The sequence below is a fragment of the Oreochromis niloticus genome, linkage group LG20 (genome assembly GCF_001858045.2).
Source record: "Oreochromis niloticus isolate F11D_XX linkage group LG20, O_niloticus_UMD_NMBU, whole genome shotgun sequence".
NCBI lineage: Eukaryota > Metazoa > Chordata > Actinopteri > Cichliformes > Cichlidae > Oreochromis > Oreochromis niloticus.
In genome coordinates this window covers 9,750,454-9,768,124 of record NC_031984.2, presented here as the reverse complement: position 1 = coordinate 9,768,124, position 17,671 = coordinate 9,750,454, and the positions used below count along the sequence as shown (strand labels likewise).

At 43.9% G+C, this 17,671-nt stretch overlaps 1 protein-coding gene across 1 annotated transcript; it reads right to left on the bottom strand.

Annotated features, from left to right (window-relative positions):
• Positions 1-59: 59 nt before the first annotated feature.
• LOC109196092 (PAN2-PAN3 deadenylation complex catalytic subunit PAN2) lies at positions 60-9,126 on the bottom strand. Its single transcript, XM_025901515.1, has 21 exons — positions 9,097-9,126; positions 8,525-8,908; positions 8,258-8,427; positions 8,052-8,169; positions 7,452-7,783; positions 7,146-7,242; positions 6,913-7,029; positions 6,668-6,787; positions 6,441-6,569; positions 6,115-6,314; positions 4,936-5,078; positions 4,651-4,757; positions 2,925-3,023; positions 2,691-2,819; positions 2,311-2,436; positions 2,163-2,222; positions 1,832-2,080; positions 1,544-1,687; positions 1,266-1,445; positions 1,063-1,156; positions 60-699 (listed from the first exon to the last, which is right to left on the bottom strand). Exons 1-21 carry the CDS (start codon positions 9,124-9,126, stop codon positions 515-517), a joined length of 3,213 nt encoding a protein of 1,070 aa, XP_025757300.1. The 3' UTR covers positions 60-514.
• Between the last annotated feature and the right edge of the window lie 8,545 nt (positions 9,127-17,671).

The window sequence follows — 17,671 nt, the reverse complement described above, 5'->3', positions numbered from 1 at the left end:
AGAAATAACAGCTTTTGAAAAATTCTACATCGATTTGAATTCTGAGAAAACTACAGAAAGCCAGCTGGAAAATGAACAGTGCAACAGATTTCACAGAAGCTGGTGAAAAAAACAAACTAAATTCATTGTGGTTGGAATCTGTTTTAATCAAGATTTTCATGGATTCATACACATTCTCCACTTCCTGGTATCAAACAACAAACATTTTACAGTGCTCAGGATGACTTCATTTACATGCAACAATTTTGTCTTTTTCTTTAAAAAAAAAAAGAATGCTTCAAATTCACATTTTGAATGATCACTTTCCTCCCCTGTAAACCTCTCTGAAATAAAAAGCTTACATTTAGATATGATAAAAACAACTGAGTCACTGACTCAAAGCAAATAACTATAAAATATGATACAGAATAAGCAGCCCGAGCATCTTCAGGTCATGGTGTTGCTCACAGTCCCAGAGGGAAGCACAGCAGCACCTGTGGATGGAAGGAGAGTGCATTCAGTCCACTCAGACGGCCTATCTCGCATCCAAATCCGGGACTTTCCAGTTCAGCTGGAAGCCTTTGTCGTAGACTTCGTAGAGCACCTTCGTCACGTAATGATTCCCTCCTTCCTGATACAGCTCCAGGTACTTCCTGTAAAGCTTCAGGGCCGTGCATGAGTCCTCCGTGCTGTCGTGGGTTTCTCCCTGGATGTTGAGGCCTGTGGACATGAAAAAAGGTCAGGAATGATTAAAATGAAAGTGTTCAGCTTCAGATTACAGTGTGGATATGAGGAATTAACACATATGCTTTAGTGCATGAACTCAAAAAAGCCTCTAAATACTTTAGTGTTTAGATTTAATTCCAAGATGGGTTTGATGACAACTAAAACATCATGAACTCTACTGACTTAATACTGAATACTTAACTTAATACTGACGGTAATATGAGCGGATTATCCAGTTTACATAATTACCTTCTAATCCCTCTCACAGTAATAATGTGATTTAATTCGATTACAGACTCATATTTGGATTATTTGGATTTGATTTTGTTTTTTGTTTTTTTATTTCTACTAACTTACCAAGAAAATACCAAGCAAGGAATTTCAGAGAAATCATCCTCTTGTAGGGCAATCGGAAGAGGTGGACAGTGTCGATAACTTGATCTTTGGGAACCTTAAGAAACAGAAAATAAAAAACATTAAAATTACAGCACATCTAAAAAAAATCACATCTTTAAACTTTTTGAACTAATTTGAAATTTGAAACTGATGAAATAACGTACCACTAAATTAATGACACGAAAGTCTTTCTGCAGGCCGTGGCCGACGAAGCAAACTCCTGAGTCGATGAGGAAGCGTAGCTTCAGGTAGGTCGACTTCAGCGTGGTCACGTGCTTAGAGGATACTGTGGCATCCAGGTCTCCAGGTTCGATTCCAGAGTATTTTGTCAAATAGTCGACCACCTGGAAGAACAAATTGACAAGTTAGCAGGTGGATCCTTTAAACATTATATATTCATTCTTTTAGGTCATCGTGGTCTTTTCTCTCTGCAGCTTCTCACCTGCTCCTGAGTGGAGATGTAGTCATCGATGAAGGGGACCCCCTCGTTGGGTCCCTGACCCCTCACACAGGTGATCCTGGCCACAGACATCTGACTGGGCGTAATGGTCGATTTGGTGCCGTCGCTGTGCAGCACTGCTTCCTCCTGCAGACGCACACATTCAGGGGTCAAATTTGTTTTAAATGCATTAGTCAGATTAGCTGAACTACTGAAAATATGTACAAGGAATATTTAAAATTGTTTTTAATCCTATATTATAATTAATGATGGTGTCATAGCCAGACTTACCTCACTGAGCTTTACAAACTCAGCGTCCAGCCCCACCAGGTCACCAGCCCGCGGCATCTCACTGACTGTCAGTGGGATGAAAGTGGCGTCTGTCTTCCTCTGCTTCTGAGTCCGATATAAGTCGGATTTGACTTCAGACTGATTGTGCTGACACTCACTGCGGAGGTCGTATTTGGTGTGGTAGTTTCTCTTGGCGTAACACAGGATGGCTGGCACTTTCCAGCTCACATCAAACTGTGCAGCCTCACTCTGAAAACAAAAGGAGAAACATTTTTAAATGACTGCACACATTAATGAATAAACAAGCAGGAATCTTATCTAGGATCCTTACCTTCTCAATCGACTCAATGAGGAAGTCATTGAAGAGGTACCACTGCTGGCGAGAGACTCCCTGAAATAATAAAATCATTTTGAATGTTACAATTTAAACTTTTTGTAGTCAGCAGATGTCAAACTATTCTTATCTGCGCGTCACTCACCTCTTTTCTTTGATGGTAGGTCTCACCCACTTTGATGTGTGCGACCAGACCAGAGTCCAGGATGTGTGGCACCGTGACCACCAAGTCATACAGAGAAGCTCCCTCCGCCTCTTCAGCAGCACTTAACTAGTAACAGAGAAAAGGTAAGATAAACTTTCATTTCACAAAAGTTGGCAAATTCATGTGTTACAGAAACAAAAGCACTAAAACCAACCTATAGTTCAAAATCAGAAATGCTTCAGATTAGCGTAATAATGTTTTAAAAAATATTGTTCCTGCAAATATGGATTATTTTTTAATTCAAATTTTAACTTGGTATTGATAAGTTAATCAAATTATTTCTTCAAGTGCAAAGATCAGCTGAAAATCTAAGTCCTCACCTCCTCGCCCTCAGGCCAGCTGCTGATCTCCAGTCTCTGACTTTTGCTGAGGGACATCTTGAGAGTGGCGGGGATCCACACGTGACGCTGATCCTGATCTGTCTTCTGCATGGATTTGTTGAAGGCATACTATAAAAACAGAAACATGGACAATCATGTAAATAATGAACAGCTAAATCATGAGTTTCATTGTTTCTTTTAACTGTATTTAAACACAGTGAATCAGTCGCTTACCTCGGCCTGAACCTTCCAGAATTCGGCCTCTTTGCTGCTGTTCACCTCACAGTTTATCACCAAAACATCTGGGAGACGTCGAATGTTGCGTGTCTGCACCTACAGTGTAACACAAAGAAACTAGAAAGTGCATTTTCTGAAGAAACTGCAGTGTGAATGCTTGAATCTGAATGTATGCATTGAAATGAATTAATTGCTGAATTTAAGTTAAAAATTTTGAATGAAATGAAAAATACAGAAGTTTTCGCCTGAAAAAAAAAGTGCTGAACTGCTAAAAGCTGACATCCACACAGAAGAAGTTGGAAAATAGCTGAAAAAGTTTTAAATGTAAATTAGAAAAACCTAAGAAATGAGAAAAGAAAATTTAGAGTCAGAAAACATCTGAATGAATATTAAAAGTTCATATTCTTTAAATCACTGAATGACTAAAATGTGATCCCTCCACTTGGATCCACACAGTTTAAAAAAGTTTAAATGTCTGAGCTTTGAAAGACACGGTGTTGGAAAGAGAAGAACAATGGCTACGTTTTGAGGGTAAAATGATGGCTGTAGAGCAAACACTGTGGACACAGCAGCAGTTGAAAGAGAAGTGTTTAAGATGAATCTTGGCAGAGTGAGAGACAGAGCTCATTAAGCAGGCAGGTGTAAGCCTGGTTGCTATAGTGACTGCACCCAATGGCTCCATACACACGCACACAGACATGCGCCTCACTTTTGCTGCTTAAAATGAACAGAAAAGTCAGCCTGAAACAAATCGCTCCCAAATGAAAAGTACAAGTCGTATTGACAAAATTCTTTCACAGTGAGCGGCAGCAATGTCTAGTCTACTGAATTCTCAATTTTCATGCCTGTGGAGTTTATTATATGGATGTGGTGACAGTGTAAAGACAGCCTGTACTTCTGATTTTCAGACAAACCTTCTGAGCCATTTTAACATTGGAGTCTATGGAAGAGTTGGAGGGAGGAGGCTGTGCATTGGTGACATTTATGAAAGAACCATAACACCTATTACAATAATAAACACATTGGATGAAAGAGGACAGCGATGGCTACGTTTTGAGGGTAAAATGATGGCTGTAGAGCGAACATTGTGAACACAGCAGCAGTTTTAAGAAAAGATTTTAAGATTAATTCCCCCCCTCCTCTCACTCTAGCAGTTGAGCTGTCTCACTCTAGCCCCAACATTCCGTCCCATACACACCCATTATAAACTCTGAAACGGATGAAAAACATCATGAAACTTAAACTGGAACTGAAGAAAAAGTATAATAGATATTGAAAAGATAAATACAAGTTGAATAGTTGAACGTCTTGGCTTCGTTTTAAAGTTTGAATGGTGGCTCTATGTCAACGTATGTGGAAGTAGATACAGTTGAAAGAGGAGTAAGTTGAAGGAGAATTTGAAGGATCTCCCCATTGAAATACATGGGAAATTTTTGTTGAAAAAAGTTGAATAAATTTAAAAATATAAATGTTAAAAATGAGAAAAATACAAGCACACATGTCCAAAAGAAGAGGAATCTAATGGTGTTTGAATGGTTTTTCTAAGTTGAACGGTTTTGAAGGAGATAGAGTCCAAAAAACGTACGGAAAAATAATAATAAAGATTCGAAGAACAATACTGTGAATGCTTTTCAAGCATTCACACTAATGATTACCCTGCACAACAGGCAACAATCAACCATAAATGATTTGTCATTATGAGTGAATGAAAGCTGTAACTCACTGTGAGGTGATACTTGTCACAGTTTTCACACCATGTGTGAGATCTCTGCTGCAGGCAGATGCTTTTCTTCAGGATCTCAGCAAAGTCATGCTCCTTCATTCTTTTTCCTGAAGTGTCAAAGTAAAATGAATATCAGTGTATACATCAAGTCAAGCAGATATTTCCCTCTGCTCATTCAAAAACTAAATTCATTCAAACCGTTATGTAATCATTAATAGTTCAAGCTTCAAAGACAGAGTAATTCACAGTGACAGATATCCATGCTCTCAGTGCTCTCAGACTCACCTTGAGAGTCGGGGTAATGCATGTTGAACAGCAACATGAGGGAGGAGTGGACTGTTTCTATGCCACAGAGACACAGGCTGCGGTTCTCAACTTCAGAACAAAACAGCTCTCTAATGACAGAGTCGCCAGAGGAGCCCAGAGAACTGCAACTGAAACACAAATCACAGTTTCAGAAACCAGAAGGAAAACTCTGCATTTATTTATTTTTTTTTTTTTTTTTTTTTTTTTTTTTTTTTTTAAACCTGTCCCGTTTGGTTCTTTTGCCATCAGAATTATTGTCTAAAGGCGAAGAAAGATGCCCAACGGATTTACTTTACCAAATGGACCATCCCAGCCTTGCCGTAATGGTCCATTTGATTCACCTTTTATTGTTTATTTTATTTTGACTTGCTGAATACGGGACAGACTTGACTGGTGGAAAGAAAGGGGAGAAAGAAAGAGGGAAAGAAAAACAGCTGAGAAGAGGGACGGGGGAGAAGGGCAAAAACCAAAAACCAACAGAATAAGCAGACAAAAAATACATATATCGATCACCTGGATCACCTGTTGAGAAAGAAAAAAAGAAAGCAAGCAGAAGAAAACGAGAGTAATAAACAACATCACAATGATATATGGGAATATGACAGTAAATACTAAATATTAAACATTATTGTGCAGCACGTAGGATCGACAGCGCACAGTGTGCTTTGAGGTAGGAGCCAAAAAGGGTGTAGTTTGTGTGTGTGATCACCCGTGTGTGCACCTGTGAGCATGAACGCGCTTGTTTTTAAAAGGTTCCTTCATGTAATGATCTGCTAGAGGGTGTGGGGGGCCACTGCCCCGTCCTCCAGGGCATGAAGCAGGTATGGAGGAGATCAAAACTCCAGACATCCAGAGGCCCCCAGAACACAAGAGACCAAGGAAGACCAACAGAGGGGCAGCCGCGCCACTATCCCAGAAAGAGCTGAGGAGAGTCCCAGATGAGGGGTCACTCAGCAGCCGCGGAGCAGAAGCCGGGGGGGTTGCAGTGACGTGCCCGTGAGCTCCGCCGGCAGCCAGCTGTGCCTGAGTGACCGAGCCCCGGGCTGAGAGGCCGAGGGCACCCCATCCCCGAAGAAAACTCTGCATTTATAAACAAACTTAATGATAAGACTGGGACAGTGTCCAGTAAGACTGCAGGTCAACAACGAAGTGTTTTACCTGCTCCTGGGTGTCCTGTAGGCCCGTGGATCCTCCTGCTCCTGTGTCTCCTGGAAGAGCTGGTAGAGCATGAAGTGATTCCATCTCTGGATTAAGCGACCTAGCTCGACTGTTCCCGTTGTCTCCTCACAGTTTGAGAGGATCAGGCCCATCTCTTTGGCTTCAGGGATGTTTCGAAGTGCTCTGAGGAAGTTGCTGGCCTTAAGGAAGAAGACATTGGAGGTTATTTTGGGCAGTTACAACAAAATGAGATTTCAATGTAAGAGTCTTGCAATCCCCAACAGATTGAAAATTTGCTTGTTGCTAAAAAAAAGGAAGAAATGTACCTGACATGGATCTCCTTGTGACAAATCCAACATGTGGAAGAGGAAGCCGAGTTCACAAGCTAAACAAAACTCCTTGTGGCACGAATGATTCTGAACAAGGCAGCGAACTGGCTCCATGAAGTATAACACCTAAGATGCAAACATAAAAGCCACATAGAAAGTTTTACAAATTGTCTCATATTAACAATAAAACGTACCAAACACATTGTGAATCTTCAGCTTCTTACCTGGATCATGCAGTTACAGTAGGCGTTGGGAATCTGCGGCTCCAGGCCAGCAAACAACGTCCTGTTGTAATGTTTGAAGTCAAAATCTTCCCGTCCACATTTAGAGTATTTAATTGTCACCTGAAGCACAACAAACACATCTTCATCACATGTTTTGGAAATCAAAGCTTGTAGCAATCTTATTGTTACATCTTATAATTAACTGTATCTCTATGAACACCAGGGTGAAACATAGCAAGTCCAACCTTTCTGTACTTTTCTGGAACAGTGTGAAGGAGCGGCTCTTCATCACTCTGTGTTGGAGATTCAGGGACGTGGTTGTAATAACCATGACCAGGTGTCCCTTCTTCATTGGCAGGGACCTGCAAACAACAAATGGGAAAAAACTTAAAATACACCACGTGGAAATGGGTTTAACTTTTTTAAAAATTTGTGATAATATTGTAAAAATGAGAGTTTAAAACAGTTTTTTACTTACCTGGTTAAAGGGGCAGGCGTAAGGATTTTCCACATAACTGTTGAAGCCAACTGTTTCAATAGTTTGTGGGATTTCTGGCTCCATCCCAGGAGCCCATCTGTTGAAAAGAAACATGTTTTAGATGGAAACCTTTAATGGGAACTACATGAGACTCTCATTTTGAGAACTGCTTTTAAAATATTGAACAAACCATTTATGTCAACTGGGGAAGACTCAACATTATCTTACAAACTTTTATTGGATCTGACAACAATATTTATGCATGCTCTAATGCAAACTCTACAGTCTCATTGGTGATTATGTTACCTTGAGCTGGGTGTAGCCTGGACAGTGGGGATGGGAGAGCAGGGCCACAGGTTATGATTCCAGGCCAGCTTCATACCTGTCTGTGAGATGATTGCGAGCCGTGACGTGTAGGTAGGAATGAAGCGCACGAAGAAGGGATCCACATGCACCCAAAGGGGGGTTGCAGCTCGCATCCTGCGGAGGTCATACACCATGAGGAAACGTTCATTCGGCCCTCGGCTGGAGAACCCACTCACAGCCAAGAGGTTTCCGTGAACATCAAAGTCTGACAGGCCGCCAGGAAATGCATCAAAGTTTTGTGTCCTAAATGTATGCAAGTCTCGAAGGGTCACCTGTTATCAACAGAGGGTCAGTGTTAGAGTGATATAAACCAAACCTCATCAAACTGATGCAATCAGGTGATACTTAGAAGGGTGCCTAAAGAAAAAGAAATGATTGGTCTGACGCATTATTGTCACTCCAGGTGTCTCCACTGTGAACTGGAAGGACAATCAAGACAGCAGACAGTCAGACACCCGCTGTGAAGTCCGGTCTGTGATGTGCCAGTGTTGTAAGCATAGATAGTTGTGGATTTTGATAAACATAAGCCTGGTGTCTTACTTTTTGAGTTTCTTGAAGTGTATTCAAGTCAACTTCAGCCACATAGTTTTGTAATTCCCCCATGAGCAGCATGTTATCAGTCATGAGGAGACTGTGCATATCAGCTCCTTCTTCCATCCTGCAAAGCACCAAAAATGGCCATTAATTCAATAACATAAGGAAAAATTTCACAGCTTCAGGTCATCAACAATCAATGTAAGACTTACCAATAATCAGACATGACCAGGCCTCCACAAGTGTAACATCTGAGGTTGCATTTAGAAAGGAAGAGCACGCCTGTGTCCAAACTCTGCATGTGTCTGATGGCATCAGTTGCGTGCACTTGGAAAGAAGAGTAGTGTGCCATTGTAGGTCCAAGGAAGGATTGTACATGACCCTAAGAGAAGAGCACAAATATAAAATATTACAGAGTGCAACGTTTAAGGTGAATGTAGAAGAAACAAACTCTGCTGAAACATCATTTTGGCTCTTACCGTGTAGTTTCCCATCCAGAGCATTTCCCGCTGCAGGTCAAAATGTGTTGCAGTGACCGGGATGCCAGCTTCTGAAACATTACTGTGCAGCTCAGAAAACATCCCCTTCTTTACGTGCACAGGCTTAGGAACGGTCACAGCCAGCTCCTGTGTGTTCATTCCCACATCTTGGTGGAGGTTTGGAATCAGATATGAGTTCATGGAGGGCTCCAGTCCCCCAGGAGTCCACTGAGGAGACCAGTGAGGAGACCAGTGAGGAGTCCAGTGAGGAGTCCAGTGAGGAGTCCAGTGAGGAGCGTTCATAGTCCTGCGATGGTTGGCCCAGTATTCACCTAATCTTGTGTTGAGAGCTTCAAAAATCTTCTTGAGTTCAGCTAAATCAGCCTGCAGAGGAACAGCAAGTGAAGAAAACTGGAGTCCAGATCTAAAGTTTGCTGGAGAGAGCCAGGTATTTAACCTCCACTGGGATTCAAGGCGGTCCTAAGAGTTGTTGACTGTCCCTGTATTCACCGTTAGGCTCACAGGTTTCAGGGTCTGAATCAAGGTGGGTGTGGCCGAGTTTACATGAATACAGGTGTGAATTCTTTGGGAGACGTGGGCATCGTGTCATCATTAAGCCCACATTAAGGTGTCAGTGGGGGGTTGACCCAGTTTTTGCTTGTGTTATTCTGTTTTGCAGTGTTATTCAGTAAGTGACTGGCTGCTCCTGTATGGGATTAGAACGATGCCACTTTATCCCATAGTCCAGCCAATGATGCGATTCACATTCCTATATATGCAGCTAATCAACGTTGACAGCCTATGACAGCATCCTTATGTGCCGACACCGGTGTTTTAGCTAGCAATAGTGATGGTAAATTCGATTCTTTTTACTGAATCGAGTTTTAATGAGTCACTCACCAAAGTGAATCGGGTTTCTTGAGTCATTTGAGTCACTGAGTCAGTTGACCAGAGGGTGCAAAAGTGTATATTTTCACTCAAACTTAATTTGTTTCTCTTTTAATGTAAATTCTACTGCTAAGATGAATGATTGTAAAAGAAAACAACTATTTTCTTTAGAGCAAAAAAGAGCAAAAAAATTCTAAAGGGAACATTTATTTATTTTTATTTTATTTTATTGGTATTTTCCTTAAATGTGTCAAATATATATTTTCTCATCTAAATGTCCACTGAGCTGTGAGCCAGGGGGCGGTAAAGCGCCTTAACATTGGTTGCCAACCAAGAAGAAGAAGCTGTGAGCCAGGAGGGAGGGGGTGAGTGAGGGAGTGATTCATAACAGGAAGGGAGGGGGTGAGTGAGTGAGTCAGTGATTCGTTCAACTCGTTTGAGCTGTGAGCCAGGAGGGAGGGGGTTAGTGAGTCCTGAGTGATTCGCTTATGCTATGATTCAGCACAGCAAGGGAGGGGGTGAGTAACTCAAATGTGCTGTTAGCATGCTAGCTGAGCGATGCTACTGTGAACTGAGGAGCTAATGGTCGTGTCCAAATTCATGGGCTGCATCCTCCTGAGGACCTGGCCTTCGCGGTCTACGTGGGCTGGGTCCTCAGAAGGTCGGGTAGGCTGAAAGTAAACAGCCGTGGAATTGGACGGTCTAGCCTTCTGATTAGCGTCACCGCTGTCTCGGTGGAGTTTAATAAACTCGGCCGTCTGTTCCTTGCTATCTAAAATATAACAGGACACTGGCGTAAATTCTCGACCATCTCACACTTCTGTTTAATCAGTTTTCTGTTTGACGTTTATTCAGCTGTGTGAAACCCACCCGGGGGATTAATAAAGTTTTATTTTATCTAATCTAATCTAATAATTTTAATCTCAGCCAAACCGATTTACTCACGAACAAATAAAACACTGAAAAAAGCCAAACAATAGCATTTTTAGGTTGTCTAAGTGACTTATATATTACGTTTAACTTGAGTAGCGAAAGTCCGCGGTGATCTGAAAATGATGTGCCGGGAGTTGTGCCGTTCTCGGCGGCTTCAGTGACTCTCAAGCTCTGGGCTAGCTATCGAGCTGATGGGTAACAGACGTCTCCGAAAACATCGAACCACTTTTGCAAATATGCGATATCTTGATAAACCGAGCAGATATTTGAAGTTTACACACCCACATTCTCGCCTGAAAATATGTTAAAAGTTTATTTTGTGACCGAGAAAGAGTAATAAGAGTAATTTTAAAACTTAGTAGCGGCCGCCATTGCCGGAAACTGGAGTTTGGCTGGGCCGCGCTCTGAATTCTGGGATATGGTGGGCCACGAAGGACACACCCGACCCATCCTTCAAATTCGGGGAAAAGGAGGACGCATTTGTTGGCTGCATTCGGAGGAGTCTACGAATTTGGACAGCCTTCGGCGCGTCGCTGTGACGTAATCGGTCTACAAATGCGTCCTCAGGAGCATGCAGCCCATGAATTTGGACACGACCATTGTCTTGATGTGAGCTTCTACTCAGGGTTTTTTCTTCCAGTTCAGAGCAGAAATGTTTTTGTTAAGAAACTGGCTGTTGTTTTTTTCCCCACAATTTTAATTAGGGTAAATGGCCTGTATTTGTATAGCGCTTTTCTAGTCCCTAAGGACCCCAAAGCGCTTTACACAACCAGTCATCCACCCATTCACACACATTCACACACTGGTGATGGCAAGCTACATTGTAGCCACAGCCACCTTGGGGTGCACTGACAGAGGCGAGGCTGCCGGACACTGGCGCCACCGGGCCCTCTGGCCACCACCAGTAGGCAACGGGTGGTGGCCCGTTGCCTACTGGCGAACTCCCAACTCTTGAGCCACGATCGCCTCGCTAGATATATTTCTACTAATGGAATTAGTTTGCTAACAGCAACAGGGATGAGTCAGTGAGTCAGTTGCGCTTGTGAATCATGATTCACGAGTCAGTAAAGTGATTCTCGAGTATTGAACGATTCGTTCACGAATCGAACATCACTAGCTAGCAAAGCGGCCAGGGGTCTGCAACCTTTAACACCCAAAGAGCCACTTGGACCCGGTTTCCACTCAAAAGAAAACACTGGGAGCCGCAAATACTTTTTGAAATCTAAAATGAAGATAACACTGTATATATTGTTTTTTTTAACCTTTGTGCTTTGTGTGAACAACTAAAGTAAGTAAGTAAAGTTTATTTATTAAGCGCTTTTCACAGACAGGCAGTCACAAAGCGCTGTACACAAATATTAAAATAAACAATACAATCAATAGACATACTCAATGTAAAAGATCAAATCTAAATAATGTAAAGAATATAAAATACGTAGATCAACAATAGGCTTGTGTTACATCCTGTGAGGCTGTGGGAGTGTGTGGGTGGGGTGTTTGCCCGTTCTCCCCGCCCCCTCCTCTCTTGCCACTCCTACCCCCTCTGTCTCTCTCACTCTCCTTTCTCCCCAGGACACAGCTTCTCTTGATTAGCCTCGTTTGCCACCTGACTCCTGTCAGCAATCACCTCTGAGGCTATTTAAACTGGGGATGAGCTGTGAGCAGGGTGGTTTTTCCCTCTGTGGCTCGACACGGTTTTGTGCTAGGTCTTGGACAGACAGCCTCTTTCTGAATAGTGAGTAGATGGGCTTGTGGGCCCTGAGAGTGTCTCCCCGTGGTGAGGAGTAAAGTAGGACTAAGGTTTGGGGAAACCTGCAGTCAGCTGAGACTGAAGAAGTCACTTGGATGAGTGACGAAACGTTTCTCCCACAACACGCTACGTCCAGATGAACAGATTCAACTTTTGGAGATTTACTTCCCTGGATGATTGAGAATGCATCAAGACGAAGTAAAGTAGGAAGTGTGGGAAGTGCCTCCCTGTTTTGTTTAGTAGTTTTCTTGTCTTTTGTTGCTGCGAGTGTTTCTGTTGTTTCTTTGGCATTATTGGTAAAATGGCGTTGCCGGCTCTTTAAGTTAATGTCATTTGTAATAGAACTATTTTATTTGTAATAAAACTATATTATTATAGAAGAACTCTGTGTGTTTTCCTTTTCATTCTGTTTCCGGACCCATTTGTTACTGGTCCCCTCACTCGCACGCCTAGACCCCTTCGGAGGGGACGTAACAATGTGGGGGCTCGTCCGGGATATGAATGGAAGGAACAGCAATTGAGTTTTAGTGAGTTGTTTGCCGGTGGCTTGTTTAGTTGCATTGTATCTGCTGCGCTCTCTCTCCAGTTAGCAAAGGGGAGTGTCTAGCTGAGCGTAAGCTCCTCCTTCAGGCACTCATTTTTTATTTTGCCTTTTTTATTTTCAGAGTAATCCTGGGTGGGGATTAGTTCCCTGTCGGGGGTAGGCTTGTCGGTGCTTTGTGCACTTGATGCTTAGCCTTTAAAGTTGCCTCGAGCCTGGTACACTCCAGAAGCTAACTAGGCTAAGATTTTAGTAGGTAGGTCTGGGGAGAGGGTCGGTGTTATTTTTATTTATTGGTTAACCTGTGGCCACACATATTTCCCACCTGTTTTTCATTTGTGTATTGGAGGTGGTGCTTCTTTGTTGTTATTGTTATTGAGGCGGAGACAGCTGTTAAGTTGCGGCAGCTGGAACTCCAGCAGGCTTCCCTTCCTCCGACTGCCTCCATTCGCCAGGCAGACACACCGTTTGATGTAGGGAAAAACAGTCGTCTGGTTCCGGTGTTCCGAGATACTGAGGTTGACTGCTACTTTGAATCGTTTGAACGGATAGCCACAGCTTTGCACTGGCCACGGGATTCGTGGGCCATTTTGCTCCAATGTAAGCTGGCAGGTAAGGCTCAAGAAGTTTGTTCCTCGTTGTCAGCTGAGGACAGCTTGGACTATGACAAGCTGAAAAGTGCTATCCTGCTGGCTTATGAGCTGGTTCCAGAAGCCTATAGGCAGCGTTTCCGGGGGTTGAAAAGGGGACAGGGTCAGTCTTATCTTGATTTTGCCAGGGAAAAAGGTGTTCTTTTCGATCGGTGGTGTGCGGCCTGCAAAGCCACTGACCTGGCTTCGATCCGGGAACTAATGCTCATAGAGGAATTTAAGAACTGCATTGCCGAGTGCATTGCAGTATATATTAATGAACAAAAGGTTTCCTCACTACAGCAGGCGGCGACATTGGCTGATGAGTTCGCGCTCGTCCACAAAACCAGTGTCAGCAAGTATGACAGACGCGATGCCCCAGTAAAGGCTAGCGAGGTGCCAGTTGCACAGCACCCAAGGAGTGAGGTACTTGTGTCTCGTCCCAATGCAGACCGGAAGTGTTTTTTCTGTTTTAAGTCTGGCCATTTGATCGCAGATTGTGAGGCTTATAAACGGAAACAATCAGTCTCAACTTCACGTAAACCAAAAGGGGTGGGGCTGATTAAAACCATGCCTCCTGTCAGTAGGCCCCCCTCCCCTGAGACCCCGGATGAGTGTTTTAAGCCCTTCATTTTTAAGGGGACAGTTTCGCTGTCTGGTAAGCCAGAGGATAAGCGTGAAATGACCATTCTGCGTGATACTGGTGGCTCACAGTCCCTCATGCTAGCCAGTGTGCTTGAATTTGATGAGAAGTCTGACTGTGACGCTAGCATCATTGTGAGAGGTGTTGGGATGAGTTTTGTGCCTGCTCCCCTCCATCGTATTTGGGTGCAGAGTGAGCTGGCGAGTGGTTTCTTTTCAGTGGGTGTGCGGCCTTCTTTCCCGATTAATGGGGTGGATTTTATAATGGGAAATGATATCGCGGGTGGGAAAGTTTATCCTACCCCTGAGGTGACCAACAATCCTGTTATAGAGCCTGTGCTAGATGCCCTCAGCCAGCAGCACCCGGATGTGTTCCCAGTGAGCGTTCTGACTCGTTCACGTGCCCAGCACCAAGGTGGGGGGGTTGATTTGTCAGAATCAGTGATTGGCTCTATCCTAGAGAAGGATGTGATGCCCTGTACTGATGAGGGAGATAATGGAGCCTTAGAGTCGGCTCAAAGTGTGGTTGAGCCAGCTCATGAGTCTGGAGCTCCTTTTCTGCTCACCCGGGAAGCACTTGTGAAGGCTCAGAAAGAAGACCCTTCATTAGTTAAGTGTTTTACCGCTGCAGCTCAGGATAAGGGTGGTGAGGGGAGCAAGAAGCAGACATTCTTTGTTTGGGAACGTTTATTGACGCGCAAGTGGACCCCAAGGCCTGGAGAAGACTGGAGTACAGTGCGGCAGATAGTGGTTCCGACAAGTCTGCGGCGGCATGTGCTACAGTTAGCACATGATCATGCGTGGTCAGGTCATTTGGGTGTCACTAAAACGTATGACCGTATACTGCAGCATTTCTTTTGGCCGGCAATGAAAGCAGATGTAGTGCAGTTTTGTAACACCTGTCACACTTGCCAGCTTGTGGGTAAACCGAACCAGATGGTGCCCGCCGCCCCTCTACGTCCTATCCCTGCTGTTGGTGAACCATTTGAGCATATGCTGGTAGACTGTGTTGGCCCCTTACCAAAGACGCGGGCAGGGAATCCGTTCTTGTTAACCATAATGTGTGTGTCCACTCGATTCCCCGAGGCAATTCCGCTGCGGAGAATCACCACAGCAAGCATCACCAAAGCACTAGTCAAATTCTTTACCACCTTTGGCCTCCCGAAAACTGTGCAGACAGATCAGGGCACCAATTTCATGTCCAGGGATTTTAAACGAACTTTACAGTCCTTTGGAGTTTCTCATTCTGTGTCTAGAGCTTATCACCCAGAGTCACAAGGTGCACTTGAGCGGTGGCATCAAACTCTCAAGGCAATGTTGAGTAAGTATTGCCATGACACAGGAAAAAGCTGGGATGAAGGGGTCCCTTTTGTATTGTTCGCTATACGTGATGCGAAGCAGGAGTCTTTGGGGTTCAGCCCAGCTACCCTGGTGTTTGGACATGATGTGCGGGGTCCACTAAAGGTGCTGAAGGAGAGTTTTCTCAGCGGTTGTGTGCCTAAAACTAATGTGGTGGAGTTTGTAAAAACCTGCAAGGACAGGTGGCAACGGGCTGCTTTGTTAGCTAAGGAGGCTCTCTGTGTATCCCAGGCAAACATGAAAAGACAATTTGATCAAAAAGCAGTGGAAAGACAGTTCCAGCCTGTGGACAAAGTTCTTGTGTTGTTGCCCGTGCCTAATTCTGCCCTCATGGTTCGTTTCTCAGGCCCCTATGTGATAGTGAAAAAAGTGTCTGACACCAACTATATTCTCAACACCCCAGAACGCAGAAGGAAGACTCGCCTATGCCATGTTAACATGCTGAAACCATACCATACCAGAGACCCCAGCATGACAGAATCATCGGACACTGCTGGGATGGCTGTCCCCGGTTCAGTCCCTGTTACCCTGCTAAGTGTAGAAGTTAAGGGTGATGATGATCTGGGCACCCTTTCTGAGGGACAGCAATGTGGGCGGTTGTCAAATTCTGTTTTTTTAAGCTAAGGCCGAGACCCACCTGTCTCATCTTCCTCCGTCCCAGTGCAAAGATGTACTTGGCTTGTTGCACTCCTACCCGTCTCTCTTTAGTGACGTACCCTCCCGTACCAATGTTTGTGAGCATGACATTGATGTTGGTGACGCAGCCCCAGTCAAGCAGCATGCATACCGCTGCCCCATCGCCAAATGTGAGGTGATGAAAAAGGAAGTTGAGTACCTAGTAGAAAACGGCTTGGCACAACCTAGTTGTAGCCCCTGGAGCTCCCCATGTCTACTGACGCCTAAGTCTGATGGCACACCCCGTTTCTGCACAGATTATCGGAAGGTAAATGCTGTAACGGTCTCTGACTCGTTTCCACTTCCTCGTATGGAAGACTGCATCGACAGCATAGGCCCTGCCAAATTCATCACCAAACTCGATCTCCTTAAAGGCTACTGGCAGGTGCCTCTCACTTCCAGAGCTTCAGATATTTCTGCATTTGTCACCCCTGACCACTTCATGCAATATACAGTAATGGCCTTTGGCATGAAAAATGCCCCAGCTACCTTTCAACGTTTGATGCAGTTGGTGTTGGGAGATGTGCCCCGGTGCAATGTGTATCTAGATGATGTAGTGCTATACACAGACACGTGGGCAGATCATATGTCCCTCCTGAGGACAGTGTTTCCGATTCCAACCACCAGACGGGAACTAAGGCGGTTCCTAGGTATGACTGGATATTACCGGTGTTTCTGTAAGAACTTTTCTGTGGTCGTGACTCCACTAACCAAACTGTGTAGCCCAAAGGTGCCTTTTGAATGGTCAGTTGAGTGCTGGTTGTTACTGGTCCCCTCACTCGCACGCCTAGACCCCTTCGGAGGGGACGTAACAGCTTGTTTGAACAGAAAAGTTTTTCACTGCTTTTTAAAAGAATCCACAGAGCAACTAAGGTGTGTTGCTTATAAAATCCATGAAGTGCTACAGAGAAAATTACATTTTGTTTATGTAATTAACACATTTTGAACTCTTAAAGAAATATAACAAAAGGAAAGACACCCAGCTGAACTAAAATGATCCATGTAGCAAACAAAAACTGTTGTGAGCCGCCACCCTTTTAAAAAGTAATTGGAAAAAAAGCACTATGCTGCTAAAAAAAAGTAGATATTTGCAAAATTCTGCCTAAATATGTATTTTACCTTGTTAATGTGTGTGGCGGGGCGTGGTCTGCAGTGCCGCTGAATGGGAGTCGGACGCACCTGAGCGGCACCCGCAATCATGCCTCGCCGCCTTAAAGTCTGTGCTCTCTTTGCTGTTGTGTTATCAGGCTGTGAGCTGAAAAGCTACAGCCGGCTGTATGCGTACAGCAACCGTGTGTGAAAAGTGGTCAATATAGAGATGCTGAAAAGCATGTTCATGCAAACATCGTCGGGTCTGCCGTCATCTGTTTACAATGAGACTTCTGGTCCCGAACCTCTGCACACAGCGTCTGCAAATCGGGGTTTTCATCTTTACGCAGGACTGTAAGCTGTCATCTGTGAGGCGTGAGCGGTGTTTGTTTTTAACATAGTTCACGGTTGAGAACAGCTGCCGACATAATGTGGATCCGAAGATCCATAATTGGCCTATCTGGGGTTGAAAGTCTCGATAAATGCACGGCGTTTCTGCGGGTACACCGGCTTCCCCGAGTGTGACGCTTATTTTGAGCGATGAAAAAAATAATAAAATATTATTTTATTTTTATATTTCAAAATCACAACAATCTTCCAATATAGAACTACAAGTTTTTAAAAAAAGAACTAAACACAAA